At 45.8% G+C, this 25,646-nt stretch overlaps 1 protein-coding gene across 28 annotated transcripts in view; it reads right to left on the bottom strand.

The window, feature by feature from the left end:
* Positions 1 to 2,291: 2,291 nt before the first annotated feature.
* The window catches only part of GPATCH8 (G-patch domain containing 8), a 102,682-nt gene continuing 79,327 nt past the window's right edge, over positions 2,292 to 25,646 (bottom strand). For 15 of the 28 annotated variants that reach the window (XM_070060616.1, XM_070060602.1, XM_070060617.1 and 12 more), the window contains 3 exons: positions 15,028 to 15,077; positions 13,785 to 13,915; positions 2,292 to 8,387 (listed from right to left, as the gene is read on the bottom strand). In XM_070060616.1, coding sequence (XP_069916717.1) covers positions 4,505 to 8,387; positions 13,785 to 13,915; positions 15,028 to 15,077 — 4,064 coding nt within the window. In that variant the 3' untranslated portion in view covers positions 2,292 to 4,504. The remainder of the gene's footprint in view (positions 8,388 to 13,784; positions 13,916 to 15,027; positions 15,078 to 25,646) is intronic. The other 13 variants (XM_008271582.4, XM_070060611.1, XM_070060613.1 and 10 more) reach the window with 1 other exon arrangement.

The following is a 25,646-nucleotide window of genomic DNA, read 5'->3' as shown; positions in this document are numbered from 1 at the left end:
AATGGATCCACCTAACAATCCTATGGAGTGGGTACCGTATATTGTGTTTATTTTATAAACACAAAAACTGTGGCACAAGAATTTCAGGTAAATTGCAAAGCAAGATTCAAACACAGGCTGTACTTGAACCCATGTTCACGTTCCGTTTTGCCTGACCAAGAAGGAGTCTTAGGCATAGGGAATGACATAGGCGGAGAGCACCGAAAACCCCACAGAGGTAAATTATGAGGAGAGCAGCAGCTGATTCAGCACAGAGCCCTTCCAGGCGGAGACAGGGCACAGCAGTGCAAAGGCAGGCTGGGGCCAAAGCCCTGGATGTCCTTGAGTGCCACATTCGGGAATTGATGGGAATCAAAGAAGAAAATCCAGGAGCATCCGTGCTCCAATCTGCAAGACAGCACCGGACGCCCGTGGACGTGACTGCAACTCTCTGGGTTGAAGTTGGTGAGGCTACACGTGGGACTCGGAGGCAAGCAGAGAGCGCCAAGATTAGAGGGAGGTGCCAAAGGTAATTAGAAACTTCGGTGCCTCGCTGGTTGTTTCCCAACCCAAACTGGGAAACACAGGTGGAGGGGCTCAGATCTGGGACAAGGGAGAAGCTGCCTTCCCACCTCAAGTTGGGTTCACCTCCCTCTGAGTGGCAAAGGAGTGCTGACACACAGCTACTAATTTTCACAGGCCAACAGCCAGACCCCTAGAATTCGTCAATGAACTCATAGTTCTGCTAATGTTTCACTCAGTTAGCAATTAACGAGCCTCTACTATGTGCACTGGTCATGTGGAGGCTACAGACATTGTAAATAATTTAATGCTTCCTTGCTAAATCCTGAGGGGTAATCCTCAGCTAATATTCTACTTTGTACCCGACTTTCTTAAACGTGTAGTCCTAATGTTTACTATATATTCAACTCTATGCTAAGATACCCTAAAGGGGTAAAAAGCAGCACAAGCAGCAGGCTGAGCCCTCAGAGCTCACAATTTCACTGGCAGGCAATGAATGCAAATGAATTACACGGACTATGAAGTCAGTAAACGCACATGGACCACGAAATCACATCCCAGTCCCCAACGGCCCTCACGGCTGAAGAGGGAACGCGTCCGTGTCTCAAGCTGAGGCGGCTGAGGCCTTGTCAAGCAAAGCAGCTGCACCCAACTTCACACAGCACTGCTGCACAGGCCGGTCTGCCTCCTTCTCGTCACCTTCGGCGCGCTCAGAAAATCACTTTCGTTTTCTAACATCTTTTCTTTCCGGGCAGAGACTTTTGTTATTTTAGGAAAACAGGCAGATCTGAGCACCCACTGCTAGGTTCAGGGTGAACAGCTTCTTCAGTGGCGGGTGAACACAGCTGCACCAGGGTGGAAAAGAGCTATTGCACAACTCCTCAAACAAGGAGAAGAAACTGGTTTGTCACTGCACAGTAGCTTTCCACGCTAGATTTCCCCCTGAATGTTTTGTAATTTTTTTGATATGGAAGAGTGGGGGTCTCTACCTTCTAACAATTAAGGCACAGGTGCCCAGACACTGCAGTAACATTAAAGGGCTGAAGACAGTAATTTAAACCTGGTATACAGAACTACATTCAGAGGGCAAAGGTCAGGTAGAGTCCATGTAATATCACTGCCCTCAAACTAACCCAAAATCCTAAAAATTGAAGCCAGAAATTCCAAACCCATTTAGCACCTACATGCCACGTATTCTACTACAGATTTATATATACAAATTTATATATAAAATGTATATTTTATGTTTATAATGGGAAACTTATATAGATTTATTTATATACAATGGGGGAAAAAAAGGATCTAGAAGAAAATTTTTATGGGAAAGGCTCCAAGACATCAAGGGATGACAGAAATCTAACTACTGTTACTTCTCCCCAACATACATCTTTCCCCTTTTCTTGGGCAGTCTGAGCTCTCAGGATTGTAATTCCAAACATCTCAAACTAGTTCACAAAAATCCATCCCTTGACCACTTCAAACAAGACGTTGCTTGTGGAATGGGCATTCAGCCTAGGGTTATATATGCGTTTGCTTCTGAACTCTCGCTCCTGTGGCTTCCTGCGAACGCAGACTCCGGGAGGCAGCTGTGGTAGCTCAATTGGTTTCTGCCACCCATGTGGGGGACCTGGATTGAGTTCCTGGCTCCTGGCTTTGGCCCTGGCCCATCCTGGGGAGTAAACCAGCAAATGGGAGCTGTCTCCGCCCCACACCATAAAAGGTATTCTTCACCCACAGCTCCAACCCCTCCCACCTTGAGTGGATGGGCAACAATCATGACAGACTCTAAGTTTCCACAAATCATTGGTTTATTAGAAAGTTCCTTTCCCTCATTTTACAGCATATATATCTCTATCGTATGTGATAAAGTTAAATACAATCTGTTATGCTTGTAAGTAAGGATAGGTTATTTTGTTTGTTTTTTAAATCACTATTCTCAAAGTTAAAGAAAACTGCCCCCAGGAAGGCAGAGAGGCGGCCAGAGTACGGCTCAATCTACAAGCTAATGGGAAGCAGCATGGAAATGTTAATACTGTATTATTTAAATATTTACATGGGCTAAAAGAAAAGAAAATGAGTCCCTTCACTTCAAACAGATGATTTCATTTTCCCAGTGCTAGTTATCCAAAAAGTGATGCTTCTGATTCATACAAGGAGCACCGAACAGGTAGGAGGCAGCGCAGTCCAGAGCCTTGTCTGCTCATAGACTCTAAACCTTTTTTTTTTTTTTTTTAATTTTGGGAATTTGAGAAGAAAGGCAGGAACACAGAGCCTTGGCCCAGGTAAGTCTGTTGCCTGTCCTGTCAGTTGACCCCCAGCCAATTCTAGCCACAGGAATACGTGGGGAAACGCCCAAGAGGGAAGCATCGGCTACACCAAGGCTAGGGGAACTGCCACACGAGCAACTCTGCGTCAGCGTCAGTCAGGGCTGAGCTGGGATGGAAGGCAGGAAGAGGGGAGAGGGGCTCAGATGAAATTCCTCTTGTCAAAGTCATGGGAGAAAAGAAGAAGAAGAAAAAAAAGGAAGCTTTACTGCTCAAACTGAGCTAGGCAGAAGGCATGGAATATGAAGCAAAAGAATCTTAAGTCTGTACACGTGCTCATCTCCCAACAACGGAGCCCCGCCAGCCCCCAAGCTACTTCAGTTTCTGGCCAACCCAAAAGGCACATGAAAAAAAGTCAGGGGGGCTAAGTACTAGGAAGGCAAATGCCGCCTGAGCGAGGTGCCCAGGGTAACTTGGGAATCTTCCCAGCTAATCACTCAATCTCTTCCTCCTCCTCTGTGGGGTCCACCTGTCTCTCAACAAAGCATGAGGAAGACTGTCCCAACCGAACACCCTCACACTCCCAGCTGAATGCCGACTGTTAGTTCAAAATCCCAGGACTGAGGACACCACTTACTTACTAGAAGACTTAACATTTTGCCCTAGCAAAAAGTTTTAGCATTTTTATAGTTCGTAACTTCAAAAAATACATGAGCTTGATAAAATATACATGCTTAGTCATTTTTGCATCTAGCAGAAAACAAATACTTTATTTTTGTTTTCATTTTATAACCTTTAAAGTTTCTTAATCCAACTAGGGCAAACATATTTACACAAAGCCACCAGAACAAGGATCACTTAAAGAGCTGAATGTAAAAAATATTGCAGTATACTACAAATATGGAACCTTTTTTATATGAGCTACAAAAAGCAGCATTTATGTTTATAGAGTTCAGTGCAATTTTTACATTAAAAATCCTATAAATTAAGAAGGAAACATCAACACAACAGAAGAAAATATCCCCTTCAGACACGCACGCTCCTCTCAGGAAGCACACGGGTGACTCTATGTTCCGCACAGCTTCTATTCATGATAGGATCTTCTTTCCTGGGATATGCAGATGCCTCTTCTGGGATGAGGGACATGAGGACAGCAGTGCCCAATGTGTGGCTCTGTTTTGTGGGATGTGGACCGACTGCAGCCTGAGTTGCATCTGGTTCTAGGACAGACTCCCTTTCCACCTCACCTGGGACAACGCCAGGTCTCCAAGGGCTGGTCAAAGCCAGAGGGACAGCGTGGTCTTCCTTGTGGCACTGAGAAAGCAAGACCAGATGGACCCATGACAAGTGCTTTGGTGACAACCCACCAGAGAAAAAGGAGGGATAATGCTTTTAAAATTTATAGGAGGGAAGAGTAGAGAATAAAGAGTAGAGGGAGGAGGGGACGACCTAAACTTGACAGTCTGGAGATGCCGCAGAGGGGTGGGTAGCACTTACGGGTGTTCCCTTGCTTAGAAACACAGGAGAGTGAGGGACAAATAGGAAGGAGGAAAGGAAAAAAATTTCCCTGATAGTAAACCCAAAGCAAACCTCAAATCTAAACCCATCCCTGCAAGCCAAAACTCGATTCTTTGGCTCTCAGACACTGCCCATTCCAGCTTCCACTTGCTGGTATCAATGGCTCAACACCCCCACAGGAAGATTTACCCATCACCTTCCCTAGGCTCCCACCCTCCAACTCATGTGCCATGGCTGGGGGGGTGTTGCAGGTCTTGACCTGAGAAGATGGGGTGAAGTAGTGGGTGAAGGTGGAGGGCAGTGGCCGCTGCTGCAGCAGGCCGTGGGGCAAGCAGCGTGGGGTAGAGGGCAGCATGTGGGACAGGGTGGAAGGTGAAGGGCCCAGGATGGATGGCAGAGGCAGGAATGATGTGGATGGGATGGCTAGCGAGAAAGGTGGCAGGGTGACCAGGGATGATTGAGTGAGTGAGGTGGGACAAGGAAATGGGGGTCAGGTGGGGCTGGGGAATATGATGCACTTGGGCAAGAGGCTGGGGGTGCGGGTGGGGGTGAATGCCAATGGCGGCGGCCGCTGCTGCAGCATGATGCTGCAGGATGGCATGCTGGACAGTCGTGATGGAGGTGGCGGAGGCGGAGGCTGGCTGCTGGATGTGGATAGGCTGCAGGGCTGGTGTGGCCGGGGCCAGGGCTGCTGAGGCGGGAAAGGCCTTCACTTGCTTGGCCAGAAGCTGCTGCTGGATGTGCTGCTGCGCGGCCTGCTGGAGCTTGCTGTACTTCTCCATCTCCTCGGGGGTGAAGGTGATGGGCTGGCTCTCCAGGGGGGCCAACGAAGCGTCCTCCGCCCCGTCTGTGGACTCCATACCAGGTTCCCCGCTGGGAAGGGCGTAACCAGGTAAGTGGTCAAGGTCTGGCGTGATAGGCAGCAAGCTGGCTTCCACAGGGCCTGGGTGACTACTGCTATCCAGGGCCTCGAGGGCGTCCCCGTCACTGGGGTCAGGGAGGTAGTTATGGGAAATGGCTGGGTTCCCAGGGTAGCAGTCAGAGTGTGGTGGGGTACCGAGCAGAGCCACAGGGTGACCAGCAGTAGCGTCTTCTGGCTTTGGCTCTTCTTGGGGTTGGTCTGATAAGGGACCAGCTGCTTCCTCTGAGGGGAACTGATGCCCAAATGCGGCATCACTATTCCCTGGGGGCCCCTCTTCTGTCTCTGACTGTTCTTGCTCTTCCCCCCTTTCCGAGCCAGCCTCTTCACATTTCTTGTTGGGCTTTCGGTTAGCTGGGAGCTTCCCTATCAGTGGAAGGACAGGCTTACTGCCGAGAGATGGGGGGAGTTTGGGTCCAAAGTAACCCTGAGGGGGGTCCTTGAGCTTAAGCCCAGCTTTATTAGGGGTGACCAGCACCTCCTCACTCACACTGGGTTTCCTCTCCACTCTCTTTGACTGGATCTTCTCTAGAAGCAGTTTGGCAGTGACAGAATTCTTGTCTTCAGGGCTACAGTCACTTTCTGATCCCCTTCCTGGGTCCGTGTTGCTGTTCTGAGAGGGTGGGCCTGTCCCCTTACTGTCATCTCCTCTGCCATCGTCCTTCTTCCCAGGACCTTCTCCTCGGCCTGATCGGAAATAGTGGGGGGACTGGGAACGGTAGATCTTAGAGCGAATGAAGTCCCGACGCCCAGAACGCCTCTCCTCGGGGCTCTCGTGACCCCACGATCCCTTTCTGGAGCCTGATCTCTGTGAAGGGCTCCTGGTGCTGCGGCTGCGGTCCCGGCTATAGCTCCGGCTCCGCTGCCAGCTATGGGCTGTAGTGCTGCGGCTTCTCCGCTTGCTCCGACTGCGACTACAACTGCTGCTGCGGCTGCGGCCCCGGGATCTCGAGCGCTCCCGGGTATGACTCCGAGACCGGCTTCGGGATTGGCTGCAACTGAGGCTATAGTCATCAGAGGAGGAATATTTATGTCGCTTGGACCGGTGCTTGGAGCTGGCATAGTCTGAGTCATCCGAGTCATGGGAGCGCTTGGAGTGCCTTCGTGATCGGTCACTATAGTCACTATAGCTGTCATCAGAGTAACTGCGCTGTCTACTGTAGCAGCTCTGGTCGGAAGAGGCATCTGAGCTACTGGAGTAGGAACGCCGAGAGGAACGGTGTGACGAATGGTGCCGGCCAGATCGGGAGCAGCTGCGGGAATGTTCACTGCCCGAATCTTCCTCTTCCTCCTCCTCCTCACTGTACTGGGACGGAGACTTCTGGTGTAGGCGGTGTGATGAAGCATTATCACTATCCTCATCCCCACTACTGGGTCGGCTCCGATGGCTAGACCGACTGCTCCGTTTGGGGCCAGCTCTTCGCTGGCAGGATGCAGCTGGAGGTTCACCTTTGTGTTTCCTCCCACCATGATCCTGGGAGCTGCTACCACCTGCACCGTCATCCTTCTTGCCACTGCTCCCTTCGTCAGCCGGGAGGGCTCTCCGTTGGGAATCATCTTGTGCTCGCCGCCGTCTTCTTGGCGGTGCAGGGCTGCCACTCCCAGGGGGTTCTGGTTTGGGTCCTCGCTCAGAATCAGCTGTGGCTGATGACTTATTCTTCTTTCGTTTTCGCTTCTTGCGCTTCTTAGACTTCTCCCCAGACTCTGCCTTAGAGCTTTTCTCTTCTGCGTCAGTCTTATGTTTCCGTTTGTGTTTGCTCGATTTTTTGTGCTTCTTTTTCTTTTTGTGTCGGTGAGACTTCCCAGATCGTTCTTTCTTGCTGGGGAGGCTTCTCCCTGTGTCTTCTGGCTCGGACCCATGGCTGCCCCCAGGCTCCTGCTTGCTCAGGCTGCTACAGGCAGATCCTGATACAGGTGCATCCATTCTGCCTCCCGAGGAATGCAGCACATTCTCGCACCCTTCCCCGCTTTTATTTGGTTCACCAGGATCAAGACCTTCCAGATGGTCCTTTGAGGAGCCTCCACTATCCTTTGGTTTTTCTGTCCCTTTAGCTCTGGTATCTTTGTTCCGTGAAAGTTTAAAGTCAAAGTACAAAGGGTTACAGCTGTATGAGACGGATGGCTCCGCCTTGGTGAAAATCAGTAGTTCTGACGGCCACTGGAGGGCAGTGCTTTCATCTTTGCTCAAAACAGGGAAGAAGGGACCAGTGGGATGCTTGGGCCCCTCCTGACTTTCTTTCCCTGCTGGGGTGGCCTGAGAAGTTTCTTTAGAAGGGTTAGACTCACACAGTTGGTTCTCTGAAGTCTTCCGACTCTGGCTCTCCCCACTCTGCTCACTCACATCACTTCCCGAGGCCGTCTTTGTCTCCACTTTGCTCCCGGGCTCTGAGGGGGCAGTTGCACCGACTTCCTTCTGCTGCTCGGAGACTTCGCTAACTGTCTTTTCTGCTCCTTGGCTGGCTGCCACCTTGACGCAGCCTTTAGGTTTGGGAGAACTGCTTTTTTTGCTCTCCAGGGAATTCTTTGGGCGTGGACTATTTTCACCTTCCATTTGCTCACTGGCTCTCATAAACAGTAGGAAGGGAAAATTAGGTTTCACTTTGCAGTGTGCTGGGGGGATGTAGTGGTAATACTCTGGCTCTGTAGCCCCGGCTCCTTCTTCCCGCTTCATTTTTTTTAACTTGGATAACGTTGAGGCTAGGGATCCCCCATCCTGAGGCTCTTCATCCTCTTTCTTACCATCAAGATTACTGCTGCCATCAGAGTCTCCCACCTTCTGTGGCCCTTGGTCAGAACCCTTGTCATCTGTTTTTGCTCCGTCTTCAGAGGTCCCTTCCTCTGCATGGTCCTTGAAAACGGATGCTATTGATTCCAGTTTGACAGGAGCCTTCTTGGCAAAAGAAAACGACACTCCTAATTTTTGCAATGGGGTCCCCAGATTATTCTTAATGCCAAAGCTGATGCCTTGGGAGGCTAACCCAGTAGCCTGTGCTAGTCCAGTGGTGTTAGTGATTTGCACGGCAGTGAAGGGGCCTCCTTTATCGGTGGAGAATTCAGATCCCGGGCCACTGGCAGCAGTGGTACTAAAGCCACTGTTTGCAGCTGATTCATCCTTATCATCATCTCCTCCTTCTTCATCTACAGCCACTGTGGTGGGTCTGAACATGGGACCACTTCCAGGTGCACTACATAATGGTTTAGAAAAGTGAAAAACAAAAAAGGTTCAGGAGTACATTTCATATCTCTTAGTTTCTACTATTCATTAGGGTGGTTACTCTCTGGCCCTGTGCTAATGGACAGAACTTTCTTGGTAGAGGTTAGAAAAAGTCTCAATCTGAAAACCTAGCCAGTTATTGTTGTTTCTTCTTAAGCTGCTTAAACTACAAAAAGTAAAGTGTATCTCACAACTCAAATACCTCTTCACCACCATCGGGGGTAGTCTACCTTCAACTCTTTTCATCTGATTTCTTTTTATGTGTTTGAAAGGCAGAGGGACAGCGATAGACAGACAGACAGATCTTTCATCCACTGGTTCACACCCCAAATGCCCACAATGGTCAGGGCTGGGCCAAGTTGAAGCCAGGAGCCTACAGCTGTATCTGGGTCTTCCAAGTTCTAAGTACTGGGATCCAGGTACTTTAGTGATCATCTGCTACCGGCCCTGGATGTCCAGTCGCAGGAAGCTGGACTGGAAGTGGAATAGTCGGGATTCATATCTGGCCCTCCAATATGGGATACAGGTGTCCCAGGCAGTGGCTTAACCCACTGATTCCCAACCCCTAATTTCATCTCTTACTTTATCATCCTATCCAGCAGTATGCTATCAGAGTATAGGTTTGCATCTGTTCATCATCCTATCCAGCAGATTGCTATCGAAGTATGGCTTTCCGTCTGTTCACAGAGGTTATATTTCATTCAGCTAGAGAAAAAAAATCAAATTTCCCATGTGCTTTCAAATTTTTTTTAAAAAATAAGCTGTTTTTGAATTAAATGTCAAGACCTCTCTGTGCTACTCTATGGCAACCTGTGGTCAGTATGTCTGTCTTAGAAACTAAAAGTCTGGGCTGGCATTGTGGGTAATGGGTAAACCCATTGCCTGCAATGCCAGCATCCTATATAGGTGCAGGTTTGAGACCTGGCTGCTCCACTTCCAATCTAGCTCATTGCTAATGTGCCTGGAAAAGCAGTGGAAGATGGCCCAAATACTTGGGCCCCTACAACTCACATGGGAAACCCAGGTGGAGTTCTAGGCTCCTGGCTTCAGCCTGGCCCAGTCCTGGCTGTTGTAGTCATTTGGGGAGTGAACCAGTAGGCGGAAGACTTCTTTCTCTGTCTCTCCTTCTCTCTCTGTAATTCTGTCTTTCAAATAAGGAAATAAATAAGGGACCGGCTCTGTGGCACAGCAGGTTGAAGCCCCAGCCTGCAGCACTGGCATCCCATATAGGCTCTGGTTTGAGTCCTGGCTGCTCGACTTCTGATACAGCTCCCTTCTAATGTACCTGGGAAAGCAGTGGAGGATGGTTCAAGTCCTTGGGCCCTGCACCCACATAGGAGACCTGAAGGAGGCTCCTGGCTTCTGGCTTCACATTGGCTCAGCTCCAGCCATAGTGACCACTTGGGGAGTGAACCAGTAGATAGAAGACCTCTCTCTCTGTCTCTCTCTGTAACTCTGTCTTTCAAATAAACAAAATAAATCTTCACAAAAAAACCTATTTATAAAAAAAAAAGCTACTTGATTAGCTCAGTTTAAAAAAAAGAAATAAATAATATTAAAGAAACTAAAAATAAATAAATAAATAAACAATCTAAAAAAAAAAGAAAGTAAAGAAAAATTACCTATCTTATCTGAAATATTTAGTGTGTGGACTATACTTTTTTTTTTTTGACAGGCAGAGTGGACAGTGAGAGAGAGAGACAGAGAGAAAGGTCTTCCTTTGCCGTTGGTTCACCCTCCAATGGCCGCCGCGGCTGGTGTGCTGCGGCCGGTGCACTGCGCTGATCCGAAGGCAGGAGCCAGGTACTTATCCTGGTCTCCCATGGGGTGCAGGGCCCAAGCACTTGGGCCATCCTCCACTGCACTCCCTGGCCACAGCAGAGAGCTGGCCTGGCAGAGGGGCAACTGGGACAGAATCCGGCGCCCCGACTGGGACTAGAACCCAGTGTGCCGGCACCGCAAGGTGGAGGATTAGCCTAGTGAGCCGCGGCGCCGGCACTAGTGTGTGGACTATACAAGTTATCTACTTGAATGAAGCTCTTGTTATCTGAACCCAACCTACCAGCTGTCCTCAACTCAGGGACCAAACATGTTCAGATAACATGGTATCTCTTGGTATCGGAACTGCTGCCATTGGACGGTAGGAACCTAATAGATCTGAATAGCAAGACATACTTACATTGCTTTATAAAGTATACCTGACAGCAAAAACTCAAATCAAATGAAATTTCAAAATCTTAAACCCTTCAAATGGAATTAAAAAAAGGGGGGTGGTATTTATTCTGAACTTTTGCTCAGTCTTTGCCATGTTACTTCAATAGCATTTACTATGGGGTCATGCCTTACTTCTAGGATAAAGGAATAGCTGATGGTGGATCAAAAATCTTTTATTCTCCTGCGATTACTTGGTCATCTTTAAACTGTTCACATATAAAACTGAGAACAAGAGTCATTTCTTGTAGTAAAAAATGTATTAAAATATGTCCTAAGCCAGAAAGTGGCCTGGTGTGCATATTTTGAGAAGACAACCTTGTAGTATATCCAGGAGGAATGAGCTGACTATAGAGCTGCTGGGGCCAGTGCTGTGGCCAAATATTGGGTCTCTAGACTCTAATAACTGCTGAGAAATTCAGCCCTCGGTGGGGTAAATTCCACCTAAAGCTAAATATTAGTGAAAAAAATTGATAATAAATGAAAACCATGATGGAGCATTAAAAAGAACATTCAAGAAACCAGCATGAAAATAAATGGAATGCTGTAGATTTTCAAGTATTTAATATTAACTATATAATACTTAAAAGGCAGTTATAACACCTGAAGCTGTGCTTCAGTACCTTTATGTTATAAAGTAGAATGCTGGGGCTGGTGCTGTGCGTAGTGGGAAAAGCCACTGCCCGCTGTGCTGGCACCCCATATGGGTGTCGGTTCAAGGACCAGCTGTTCCACATCCCATCCAGCTCTCTGCTATTGCCTGGGAAAGCAGTAGAAGATGGCTCAAGTCCATGGGCCCCTGTACCCAAATGGGAAGACCTGGAGGAAGCTCCTGGCTCCTGGCTTCAGACTGGCGTAGCTCTGGCCATTGCGGTCAATTGGGGAATGAACCAGCAGATGGAAGACCTCTCTCTTTCTCTGTCTCTCCTTCTCTCTCTGTGTAACTCTGACTTTCAAATAAATTTTTTTTAAAGTAGAATGCTTTGCTTTTCTATTTAAATGAATGTTGGAGAATGGGAATACCAGTAATAGTAGTCTCACTTACTGATATATTGAGCCAACCTTGATAGGCTAGACACACTTTTAAGCACTTCTGATATAATAACTGAATCATTCCCCAGAACTGTAAGAAGTAAATTATCATTCCCATCTTACAGAGAAGGAAGCAGAGCAACTGACAGCTAAGACACAACAAAATTACAGATTGTAAAGAGGATCTGGCTTCAAAAGTGCATATATTTAATTACTACATTAGGGGCTGACCCTGTGGCTTAGTGGGCAAAGCCACCACTTGCAGTCCTAGCATCCCATATGGGTGGCAGTTTGAGTCCTGGCTGCTCCACTTCCGATCCACCTCTCTGCTATGGCCTGGGAAAGCAGTAGAAGATGACCTAAGTGTTTGGGCTCCTGCACCCATGTGGGAGAACTAAAGGGAGCTCCTGGCTCTTAGCTTTGGAATGGTCCAGCTCCAGCTGTTGCGGACATTTGGGGAGTGAACCAGAGGATGGAAGACCTCTCTCTCTGCCTCTGCCTCTCGGTAACTTTGCCTTTCAAATAAATAAATAAATCTTTAAAAAATCACTATATTAGACTGCAAGTATAGATATGCTTTTTGTTTAAAAGAAAAATTTATTAAAAATATTAAGGCTTGGCTGGCGCCGTGGCTCAATAGGCTAATCCTCTGCCTGCAGCGCCGGCACATCGGGTTCTAGTCCTAGTCAGGGCGCCGGATTCTGTCACGGTTGTTCCTCTTCCAGTCCAGCTCTCTGCTGTGGCCTGGGAGTGCAGTGGAGGATGGCCCAAGTCCTTGGGCCCTGCACCCGCATGGGAGACCAGAAGCACTTGGCTCCTGGCTTCAGATCAGTGCGGTGCGCCGGCCACAGAGCCCCGGCCACAGCGGCCATTGGGGGGTAAACCAACGGAAAAGGAAGACCTTTCTCTCTCTCTCTCTCTTACTGTCCACTCTGCCTGTCAAAAATAAATAAATGAATAAAAATTTAAAAAAATTAAAAAAAAAAAAAGAGAATTATAAGCTTTAAGATTTTTTTATTTGAAAGACAGAGTGTTACAGAGAGGCAGAGGCAGAGGCAGAGAGAGAAGTCTTCCATCTGCTGGTTCATTCCCCAAACAGCTGTAATGGTCGGATTTGGGCTGATCTGAAGCCAGGAGCCAGGAGCTTCCTCTGGGTCTCCCATACGGGTGCAGGGCCCACAGACCTGGGCCATCTTCTACTGCTTTCCCAGGCCACAGCAGAGAGCTTGATCACAAGTGGAGCAGGGACCGGCACTGTGGCATAGCAGGTAAGGCCGCCGCCTGCAGTGCCAGCATCCAATATGGGCACCGGTTCAAGTCCCGGCTGTTTCACTTCCAATCCAGCTCTCTGTTATGGCCAGGGAAAGCAGCAGAAGATGGTCCAAGTCCTTGGTCCCCTGCACCCGAGTGGGAAACCCAGAAGAAGCTCTTGGCTTTGGACTGGCGCAGCTTTGGCTGTTGCAGCCAACTGGGTAGTGAACCAGCGGATGGAAGACCTCTCTCTCTCTCTCTCTCTCTCTGCCTTTCCTTCTCTCTCTGTTAAACTCAGACTTTCAAATAAATAGATAAATCTTTTTTTTAAAGAAAATATTTTATTTATTTATTTGAGAGGTAGAGTTACAGTGTGAGGGAGAGAGAAAGGTCCTCCATCTGCTGGTTTACTCCCCAAATGGCCGCAACGGCCGGAAATGAGCTGATCCGAAGGCAGTAGCCAGGAGTCTCCCATGAGGGTGCAGGGGTCCAAGCACTTGGGCCATCCTCCACTGCTTTCCCAGGCCACAGCAGGCAGCTGGGTCAGGAGTGGAGCAGCCGAGACTAGAACTGGCGCCCACACGGGATGCCAGTGCCAGAGGAGGAGGATTAACCCACTGTACCACAGTGCTGGCCCCAATAGATAAATCTTTAAAAAAAAAAAAAAAAAAAAAAAAAAGGAAGTGGAGGAAGTGGAGCAGCCAGGACTTGGACCTGCACCCCCTATCGGAAGCTGGCACTGCAGGTGGCGGCTTCAACCATTACGCCACAGCACCGGACCCAAGGCTTATAATTCCTAAATCTTAAATCTGTAACTTTAAGACCTTAAGGATCATACTGATCTGTAAAAGCCTCTAACAGAAAATACGCTCACCATTCAGCTTGCTTTCTTTGCTCTGCCAGTTCGTGCAGTCTCCGAAGGGCCTTTTCTTGTTTCTTCTCATCCTTGCGGGATCTTGAGGAGACATTTCGGGCAAACTCTCTCTGTTTGAGATCTTTTAATCTCTGGGGTAACAAAAAGAAAGGAAGAGAGGGTGGGTGATTTAGGTTACTTGGGGATCTGAAAGTAAAGACTTTAGACTATTTACCCTCTACCAATGGTTATTATACTAGTGGACACATTTTTACATTCTCTTACAGAAACTGAAAACACAATGGTTGATTACTTTGGGTAACACTTGGGAGTATCTGCACTTCTAATTAGGATAGCTGCTTTATTAGGCAAAATAAAATGATTTCAGAAGCAACAAGCAAATCTGAGAACACTAGGAAGAAAGAAAAGGGACTATTTAATCACCTGCACTTCCAAGATGCAAAACTAGACAAACGGACCATGAGATAAACTGTAATAACACAGGCCAAAGAGAACAGAAAGGGGTTAAGCTAGTACAGAAAATCACCCAACTGAAACATCTTAAAAAGCAATGTACAGCTTACATGGGGAGGTTATCTGAATCAGATCAAATAGAAAACATACTCTCATTTCACCATAAAGAGGTGTTCTTTTTCAGCATGAACAGAAGTTTCCTGTAACTGTTAAACAAACCCAACAGAGGCCTTCCAATGTCTGACCACTTTCATCTGGTCAGTCTGCTGAAATTAGAGAGTAGTGTTTAGTTTCTCACTCATTAATGGCCCTGAGAGGAACATGCTAAGGATGAAAGGGGAGAATAGAGACAAGCTGAAGATATTATTTAAAATTCAGGTAACAGAATGGGTCTTTTATCCTCAGAAGATACTGTGTAAGTTTCTTAAAACAAAAGAAATAACAACCAAAAAAGAAAAATGCCATGACACAGTGGTGACCAAGTCCAGACATATCTATCTGTGGTGAAGACAGAAACAAAATTTTCAACACACCAGATAATATAAAAAGCAAATAAAACAAAACATATGTATTAGCCTATGATTTCACAACAGCATTGGGAAAAGGAATTTGACCCAATATAAAGTGGACATTGCTTTGTGGAAAGGCATGGTGTTCAACAGACAGAGGAGTTTTCTTACCTAATACTTATGAACTGTATTTTGAATCTCTTTGAATTGGGAGGGGGAAAGGGTGGAAAGACACACACACAAAAAGATATACAGCTAAAGACACTAGTAGAAAAACTCACTCTTGTGATCTGGGCTCCCAAATTAGAAGGATTTGCTTTCAATACATCAGCTGAAAATGTCACATCACAAAGGAAAAAAAAGTAAAAAATAAAACAAGAGTGGAAGAGAAAAAAAAATAAAGCAAGCATTACTACACAAGCTCTCTCAGTGAATCTGTAAACTGTTATACTGAACAATCAGAGACAAAGCCGTCAACTCTAAAAGGGCTGGGAGAAGGGAAGCACCTGTACAACACATACAGTGTACATACACACAGACCGACACGCAACCCCACCTGGAAAACGGAACTATCTATACAGCTTCCAGGAAAAGGGCAGTAAACTTTGGAAAAGACTACTGCTATCTAAAAGCAGAGTTTTGTTTAACATTTACCTTTGTTTTGGGGAAGTTCACAAAACCAACAGCTGGCAAAACTGTTATTGAGGCTAGCAGTCCATAACTAAACATTTTTATAAAACCACTTCAAGATGGAGGACTAACTATTTTAAGTAAAATAGGAATTTCAATTTCCTCCTTCTGAGGGGAATGGGACAGACAGTCCTATTGTGTGATTATTCTAGACTACAAACCTAGTTTTTTCTTCCTCAAATACTTAATAGGCTCTCTGGCCAAGATTTAAATAAATTGTGTGTTTTTCTCTATTTGCCATCTTCTCCCTAGATACTTGGTAAGCCTGGAAAAGTCCCCCATGCCCAGAAATTTCCTCTCCTCTTACAAATATTTCATCACTTTTGTGAGGCATTACTCAAACTATAGGACACTGTCCAAAAGAGCAATTGTTTTATTCCAATCTGGAGTCTCTAGGCACTCAAAGCAGCCACTTGATACATTCCTGAAGCTGAGGGACTAGGACTATATCCACAACATCCTGAAGATATTCAAACTGCTACCTCAGATATACAGTTGGAGGTAGAGATAAAGAAAATGAGATGATGTCAAAAAACAAACAAACAAACAAACAAAACTACTGCCTCTTCACAGGCCCAGCAAACCAATCTTGGTATTCTATAAGGTACAGCAAGCATTCCCATACACCTTTAGAAAATTTCTAATCAAATCTGGGGTTTCAAAAGTAGAAAGGGGAACCCCAGAATTCTAACTTTACCCTTATAGACAGACTCAGCAAACTCTCCCAAATCCAATATGAGTATCTGAGGTCTCTCCAATGAAGACATTCTGAAGACAAAAATGGCAAGACATGGCCAAGGTTCCTACTTTCCTTTACCTAGAATGGATGCCTAAATCCAAGTCTCTCCTTCCTACTTAAGGTCAAACTAATTTCCCTTCACAAAGTCCTTACTGACCTTCTTAAGAACATGAGATTGTTGTTTCTGAACTGTCATAACAGGGTCTTAGCTCTCACTTAGCAATCACCATATTTTGCTCCGACTACAGTTATTCTAGACTTAGAAATCTGATGTGAGTTTTTTTTTTAAAGTCAGAAAAACTTTCCAAGTCATTTTACCTTTCTCAATTCCAGTTCCCAGATTAGAAAAAATGGGGCTACCTATCAAATTTTTGAGATTAAATGTCAAAATAAACATCAAGCATCTAGTAACTCCTAGAAGTTCAATCTTCGGAATCATTCATGCAGTGTATGCAACAGTACAGAGTAAGTCTACAGCAGGGATCAGGTAAATGTTCAGTGAACAATTTGGTTTCAATATTGGATCCTTGATTTTTCCCAAAACATTTTTTTCTACCAATTTAGGAAAGGTAGATATAGAAATATATTCAAGTTATATAATTGGTCTTCCTAGTTATTACTCTCAGTTGTCTCATGGCTTTGAAAATCTTAAAAAAAAAAATCCCAAATTTTAAAGCTCTTACTTCTGGAGGGAATTGGGTCAAATAGCAAGAATGATGCTGATCACAAACTTCTAGATTTCCCACTAAAAAGGTTCAAGTCTTGGCTACTCTGCTTCCAATTCAGTTTTCTCTTAATGCACCTGGGAGGCAGCAATGATAGCCCAAGTACTTAGGTCCCTGCCACCCATGAGAGACCCACATGGAGTGCCAGGCTTCTGGCTTCCGCCTGGACCAGACCTGCCCGTTGCAGACATTTGGGGAATGAACCAGAGGATGGAAGCTTGCTGTCTCTGTTGCTTTGCCTTTAAATAAACAAAATGGGATAAAAAAGGGCTACTAGGCCTGGCTCACTTGCCACTGAATGTTCATGTGCAATTTTTTGTATTTGTACTTCTCTCTTATATTCTAAAGAGGTACACAACTTTAAGATAGTATCTTCAAGGGACAACAGAGGAGCAACATGTCTGTCAGAAAAGAGAGTTCACATAAACAGACTGAAAAATTATATATGTGTTATCAACACAAAAACTCCTGCCAAAGGCTGAGCAAATTCCATACCATACAAAAAACTCAAGTTAGACTCTAATTTGGGACACAGTCTAATCTGAATGGATATAATTAGTAATTTAAGTTGACTTAAAAGCTATGGTTATTACCTTATCTCTGAAAATTATAGTATGCTTTCTGAAGAGCTAAATTAGCTTATTTTATCCAACTACTTAAAGCCCATTAACAAAAAATACATCACATAACATGTTTAGTTAAAAAATATTTTGATTCAAGGAAAGGAGATTGAATCTCACTCAAAATGAAAGGACTTTAAGACTTTTCCTAAAACTTCACTAGCATTCCCTCCCCCCACAAAAAACCCTCAAATTTGTAATCTAGCACAGAAGGGAAAGACAATTTTCAATTGATCCTCCATCACATGGTGGCTGGGATTTCCATTAAACGTCCCAACAGACCACTATAGAGTGAAGATGTGAACAAAGAATCCAGTACCTAAAATACCCACCAATGTTAACTGAGGCTCTTTGGGTTAAAACCACTTCAAAAGAAAGCTTCAAATGGAAGATGTTATTAAAACACGGCTTAAACTGCAGTAGGCTGGCAGAAAAATGCCTTACTTTAAACACCAGCTTCTGCTCTACTAATTCTGAACTAATTAAGCCAGGAAAATGAGAATCTGATAAATCTAATGTGGGTAATAAATCTGCAGAATATAGGTACCAGTTCAAAATCCAGCTGCTCCACTTCTGATCCAGCTCCCTGCTAACATACCTTGGAAATCCACAGAAGATGGCTCAAGTGCTTAGACCCCTGTACCCGTGTGGGAGACCTGGAAGAAGCTCCAGGCTTGGCCTGGCACAGCCTTCGCCATTGCAGCCATTTGGGTAGTGGACCAGCAGATGGAAGATCACTTTGTCTTTCCCTTTCTCTGTAACTCTGCCTTTCAAACAAATCTTTAAAATAGCCTCTTTCTATAGCGGTTAATTAAAAAAAAAAAAAAAAAGATTTACTTGATTTACTTAAAAAAAAAAAAAAAAAGAGTTACAGAGAGAGAGAGCAATCGATCTTCCATTTACTGGTTCACTCCCCAAATGCCTCAACAGCTAAGAGCTTCATCTGGTTCTCTCACATGGGTGCAGGACCCCAAGCACTTGGGCTATCTTCTGATGCTTTCCCAGGCACATTAATAGAAAGTTGGATCAGAAGTGGAACAGTCCGGATTCGAACCAGTGCCCATATAGGATGCCAGCACTGCAGACAGCAGATTAACCTGCTGCGCCACAGCACCAGCCCCAGTGTGGTTAGAATTTTTAAAATAGCTATTGCTCAGTCAATAGCAAGAAGCAACACTGTTCCTGCTGAATTGTGTTTGGGCTGGGAATGAAAGAGACAGTATCTTTATATTTATGCAGTTTTCTCTAAAAATAACAAAGAAATAAGGGTCTGAGTCTAGTAAAAACATTTTATCTTTTGGTGCCACCCTTCTTTTTTCTATCAAAACAAAATTTGAGAGGCCAGCATTGTGGCACAGTAGGTTAAGCTGTTGCATGCAACACTGGCATCTCAATCCATCTTCCTGCAAATGAGCATGGGAAGGCAGCAGACGGCCTAGGAGTAGGCCCTTGCCACCCATGTGGGAGATTCTGAGAGTTCTGGCTCCTAGCTTCAGCCTGACACGGTCTTGGCTGTTGCAGCCATCCTCCTCACCGACACTGCCTTTCAAACAAATAAGTAAACAAATAATACATCTTTATACACAAAAACAACAGAATTTGCTATCATGAGTTTACATTTGGCTAAATATACTTTAGGAATAAGTCTGATTATCTTTCTCAAATATTTTAAATTTTTATTTCAATTTTAAGAATAAACCCATGTGAAAGGAATTTCAGGCCTCTGAAAGCAGGCAGAGTTTAAAGCAAAGTATTACTGATTGCCACTAAAACTTTTGGTCTATATTTACTGAGCTCTGAAAACAGGATTTTGTCTCTTTAAAGCATGAGTCAAAATATTATACATAGTTTCTTTCTCAGACCAGAGAGCAAGCCTACTCTACCAGAACAGTGCCTGACAGTTTTCCCTGAACTAACTCTGTTGTCTGGCACAAAAGATGCTTGTCGCTCCCCCTCTTCATGGAGGAACGACACTAAGCCCTGCCTAGGCTTCATATCCGAGTCACGGCACCATTATGTCGCTCCCCCTCTTCGTGGAGGAACGACACAGGACCCTGCGCTGTTCTTTTCGTCTGCTCGGCCCTCCCCGGGTTTGCTGCTGGTTCTTCCCGGGTTGGCTACTATCCCTTCCACCTCCGTGGAAGGGCAGTTCCCCCTGGCCGCATTCCCCACTTCCGCAGGGGAGCGGCACACCGCCGGCCGGCTCTCTGGGGGGCTGCACGGGTGTTCCTTCAGCTAGATGTTCCCCATAGATGTTCCTGGTGCATGCCGTCTCTCTCCTCCTTTATAGTCCTCCTCCGCCAATCCCAACTCGGCTGAGTACGCTGCTCTCCAATCAGGAGCAAGTCCTACAGTTAATTGGTTGAACTGGAGGCAGCTGTGCGGAAGCTGTTTACTTCTCTCCCAGCGCCACATTGTGGGAGAGCAGATGCATAGAATAAATCCTAATTCGAGCAACTTAGTCTAGTCCGGATTGCTCCCCACAGATCCCCCTTTCTTTTTATTTTTTGGCGTTGATACGCGCCTGTCTTCGGTGTCCCGCAGCACACACTCTGCTGTACTTGCTAGAGTTGCCACAGGCTCTTACAAGTCCTATCAATCAGGAAAACCGAATCCGGGTCCTCTCTTCGCCATTGTGAGGAGGTTTTTAGGCGCTGATGCGTGCCTGTGTTCGGTGCCCTGCAGCGCATGCTCTGCTCTGCTAGAACTGCCTGCAGGTGTTTACAAAACCTATCAGGCAAACCGAATCCAAGCCTTCTCATTGCCGTATTGTGGGGGAGACTTATTAGTGTTGGTTTGTGCCTATCTTCGGTGACCTGCAGCTCATACTCTGGTCGAGCTTTGCTGGCGCTTACCGCCTTAAATCAGGCAGACCGAATCCAAGCCTCCTAATTGTTGCATTGTGGGGAAGCTTTACTGATGTTAATTCGTGCCTGTCTTCGGTGACCTGTGGCTAGCCGCCCAGGTGCTCACCGCCTCACTAATCGGGCAGACCGAATCCAAGCCTTCTAATTGGCATGTTGAGGGGAGGCCTTATTTCTCTCTATTTCTCTATCTCCGGGCATTCCTATTTCTCCCATTTTACTTCTATCTTCCAGCATTCCTATTTCTCTCACTTAACTTCTAAAACTTCTGTTTCTCTTATCCCCGCAGCTTCCCGGCACCTCGCCCCGCCGGCGGGTTCCCGGCTCTGCGCCGCTTCAGCCCGCGCGCCTCTCTCATCTGCGCAGCTTCCCGGCTTTGCGCAGCTCGGCTTTGCGCGCTCCGCGGTCTCCACGCTTAACCCTTTCGCGTCTGAACCACGGCCTACGCCAGCGTTCCCTATCTATTCACGCCCCGTGCTCTCTCTGCACGCGGCGGCTTCCGCGAGTAACACAGCGTAGCTTGCGTCTCCACCACTAGGATTCAATCTAAGTTCCCCGGGCTAGCCTAGCGAATTCAACCCAGCGTACGTCTCTGCCCCACGGTTTGGCTTCCCGTCCTTTGCTCCCCGGGCTAATCAGACGGATCCCAATCTGGCTTACGTCTCAGCTTCTGGTTTTAACTTTTCGCCCCCTATTCCCGGGCTAACTTGAGAACCCCAAAGTGGCTTTCGTTTCCGCCTCGGCCTGCCCCCCGCGGCTTCAATTTCCCCAACATTTCTCTCCACCCGGCATGCTTCCCCAAGCTTTCCTCCAACGATATTCCTCCCTCATTTCTCCTGGCCTCTCCCCACAGTCCGCGTCCGAGTCTGTTTGTTCTAGCTTTCACTTTCGCTTTCGACCTTAAAGATTTCTCCCAGCTTCCCCACGTAGTCCATATCCGAGTCTATGCCTAGGCTTTCAACAGCTTCTTCCGGCACCCTTTTCGTCCGGCTTTTCCCTAGGCTGTTTGCTAGTCTCTCTCTCCGATATTTTCCCTAGTTCTTCCCGCTTCTTCCCTCCTAAGTTTCATATCCGTCCTAGGTTTCCTATCCGAGTCACGGCACCATTATGTCGCTCCCCCTCTTCATGGAGGAACGACACTAAGCCCTGCCTAGGCTTCATATCCGAGTCACGGCACCATTATGTCGCTCCCCCTCTTCGTGGAGGAACGACACAGGACCCTGCGCTGTTCTTTTCGTCTGCTCGGCCCTCCCCGGGTTTGCTGCTGGTTCTTCCCGGGTTGGCTACTATCCCTTCCACCTCCGTGGAAGGGCAGTTCCCCCTGGCCGCATTCCCCACTTCCGCAGGGGAGCGGCACACCGCCGGCCGGCTCTCTGGGGGGCTGCACGGGTGTTCCTTCAGCTAGATGTTCCCCATAGATGTTCCTGGTGCATGCCGTCTCTCTCCTCCTTTATAGTCCTCCTCCGCCAATCCCAACTCGGCTGAGTACGCTGCTCTCCAATCAGGAGCAAGTCCTACAGTTAATTGGTTGAACTGGAGGCAGCTGTGCGGAAGCTGTTTACTTCTCTCCCAGCGCCACATTGTGGGAGAGCAGATGCATAGAATAAATCCTAATTCGAGCAACTTAGTCTAGTCCGGATTGCTCCCCACAGATGCTCAGTTAACATTTATCAAATTAGTCTCATCTTTAAAGTGAATTTTCAGGCAAAGGAGCACACTCTCACACACACACACTCATGCATTATCTGTTGGTTATGAACAGAGGTGGGAACGAGGGTGAGTTAGGAAGCAGTAAGCTGCTTGCATCTTGACCTCTTTTCCTGGCTAAGCATAATCTGGCCTCCTTCCAATCATTTCCTATTATGTCATCAACAATCCTGCATATCAAAAATCCACAGCTGCTTCTCCCCATAGCTTTTTGCCACCTTCTGACAACACAGCATAATATGGGCCTCCTCCCTTTCCCAAATGAGGGAATCACGGTGTGGTTGTTGCCTCGTCAGGGCCCCAAGATTCCAGTCTCAGCAGCTGATGGTTTTGAACCATCCAGGACACCCAAGACATTACCATGCAGTGAGGGAAAAGACCGGGACAGAACAGAAAACTCAGCGACAAACTACCCATGGAAGGACTCTAGGTAATGGCAAGAAATTCGCGTTTCCTAGACAGCAGATGCAAATTCTTTGTTTTTGGCACATGTGTATCAATAAGCAATGAAAATTCATTTCATTCATTATCAGAGAAAACCAAATGTCTGGTAATATAGCAAATTAAACACTAATGTCAATTATAGTGAAAAAATGAGAAAAATAAAAATTCCTTTTTTGGGGGTCAGAGTACTATTGATTAGTCACTTATGACAATACTTACCGTTTATGCCCAATTATTCTGCAGCATAACTATTTTATCACTAGATAATCAAATTAATTTGTCATAAAATTATGTCATGTAATACTGATTTTGCTAAGCTCAGGAATTCCACAAAAAGCCTTAGAGATATGGTATATTCTTTAATATTATTAGATATGACTGCTTTAAAGTATTTTTGTACATTTATGTGTATGTTATTAAAAAACACACATATATGTAGCATATATTTTCTCTACAATCACTACCATGAAGATTTGGGCTTCTTTTACTTAGCATATTTTCAAGGTTCACACATGTTACATATACCGGTAAATCATTCCTTTTTATTGTCAAATATATTCCATTTTATGGATATGCCTATTTTACCATTTACCAACTGATACACACTTGAGTTGTTTCTACTTTTTGGCAATTATGAATACTGCTATGAACATTATTGTACAAGTTTTGTGTAGATATTTGCTTTCATTTCTTTCAGGTATCTGCTAGTCCTATGATAACTTTTGTCCTCTACGAAAAATCCGAAGGAATGTAACTGACAAGACCTGTTTCAGCCTAATGCAAATTGAACAGGAGCATCCCAGTTCAGAGATCTCTTTAACAGTACTGTCACTTACAAACTTACTATCACTTAGGGTACTTTACCTTTCAGACTACAATAGAACATGTAGTCTAATTCTCAAATTTCCACCTTATTGTATCACTGTGATGAGTTAACAGTTTACAAAGAGGTGAGCCTTCAGCTTAGCAGTTAAGACACCTGTATCCCACACTGGAGTATCTGGGTTCAAAATCTCACCTCTGGCTCCTGACTCCAGCTTCCTACTAATGCAGACCCTGGGAGGCAGTGGTAACTCAAGCAATTGGGTTCCTGCCATCCGCATGTGAGACCTGGAATGAGGTCCAAGCTCGCGGTTTTGGCCTGACCCAGCCCCAGAAGTTGTAGTTATTTGGAGAGTAAAGCTCATAGAGCTGGCATTGTGGCGCAGCAGGTTAAGCCTTTGCCTGTGATGCCAACATTCCATACAGGCAGTTCATGTCCCAGGTGGTCCTCTTCTGATCTAGGTACCTGCTAATGCACCTGGGAAAGCAGAAGATGGCCTGAGTGCTTGGACCCCTGCCACCCATAAGGGAGAGCTGAAAGAAGCTTCTGGCTCCTGGCTTTGGCCCGGCCCAACCCCAACCCCAAGCCCAGCCATTGTGGCCATATGAAAGATATCTCTGTCTCTTTCCTTCTCTATAATTCTTTCAAGTAAATAAATGAATCTTAAAAAAAAAAAAAAAAAAGCATACACACACAAGGAAAAAACTGCAGAACATGTATGAGGTAGAACCATTTTTATTCCTACTGAGATCTTGTGCCAAGATGAAGAAAGTTAAAAGCACAAATAGGCAAACTCCTGGTTTACCCTTACTCAGAAAAGCAGATAGCTTCTTCAAGCAGACATAGATTTTTCCAAGGTTAACTATGTTGTGACTGTTAAGCCTTAGCTGTGGAGGTTAGCATTGTGGAGTAGCTGGTTAAGCCACTGCCTGGGATGCTGGCATCCTATGAGTGATGGTTTGAATCTTGGCTGCTCTTCTTCTGATCCATCCTTACTAGCGCTCCTAGGAAGGCAACAGAAGATAGCCCAAGTGCTCGGGCCCCTGCCACCCATTTGGGAGACATGGATGAAGCTCCTGGCTCCTGGCTTTGGCCTGGCCCAGCACCAGCTGCTGTTGTCATCTGAGGAGTGAACCAGTGGATGGGAGACCTCTCTCTTTCCCTTTATCTCACTCTGCCTTTCAAATAAATAAAATAAATTTTCCAAAAAAAAAAAAAAAGGGGGTGGGGATTGTGCTGGATCAGAAGTGGAACAGCCAGGGTTCAAATTGGCACCCATATGGGAAGCCAGCATTGCAGGCAGTGGCTTTACCTGTTACACTACAATGCCAGCGCTGAAATGTACTGTTTCAGTTGGTATTTTTGAGGCTTTGGTATTTGTAAGTACTTTATGATGTTCCCAACAGGGTTTTACATCTTGCCAATAATCACTTTATGGTTTTCTAAGGATAAACAGTCTATAAACTCCCAAAATAGACAGTACTAATGGAACATCTTCATTAGAATCTGATTCTTGGTGGTTTCAATTCTTAGAAATGTCACTTTTGGGGGACTGGCATTGTTGGCATAGTGGCTTAAACACCACTTGCAACACCGGCATCCTATATTGGAATGTGGGCTGCTCCACTTCTGATTCAGCTTCCTGCTAAATGCACCTGGGAAAGCAGTGGAAGATGGCCCAATGACTTGGGCCCCTGCCACCAAGATGGAGTTCCAGGTTCCCTGCTTTAGCCTGGACCAGTTCCCGCTATTGTGGCCACCTAGGGAGTGAACCAGCAGATAGATTTCTCTCTCTGCCTTTCAAATAAATAAATCTTAAAAACAAAAAATAAGTCATTTATAAAAAATTTAATCCTAGAGTTACCTTCTGTCATCTTGCCTTTTAATTTACTTGTATGTTCTTTCCTTACTAAATTTCAAAGCTGCACTTAAAAAGAAATCTCTTAGTAGAGGTCCAATTGATTTTTTGATGTGTATTTGCCCTAGTGCCACATATCTGAAGCATACTGAATACTGTAAACTATCCTAAGAGGCAATTAGTAAACAGTAAAACCTCAAGTGGAAAGTGATTACTCCAAACTTTAATGAAGTCCTGGTGAAGTTGAAACAAGATCATTCCTTCCTATCATCAAAGAATTTCTCAGAAGACACTTCAACTCAGAAATGTTTCATTTTTGAGTAATGAGGAAAACTCTTAAAACTTCTGTACCTTACTGATATATGTTACTGACTCAAATAATCAACTAAGACAAAGTAATGCCATCAAGCAGCAGCTACAACAGTTAAGA

Source organism: Oryctolagus cuniculus, chromosome 17, assembly GCF_964237555.1.
Source record: "Oryctolagus cuniculus chromosome 17, mOryCun1.1, whole genome shotgun sequence".
Taxonomy (NCBI): Eukaryota; Metazoa; Chordata; class Mammalia; order Lagomorpha; family Leporidae; genus Oryctolagus; species Oryctolagus cuniculus.
Note: the sequence above shows the minus strand (reverse complement) of the source record. Positions and strands in the feature narration are given on the sequence as shown.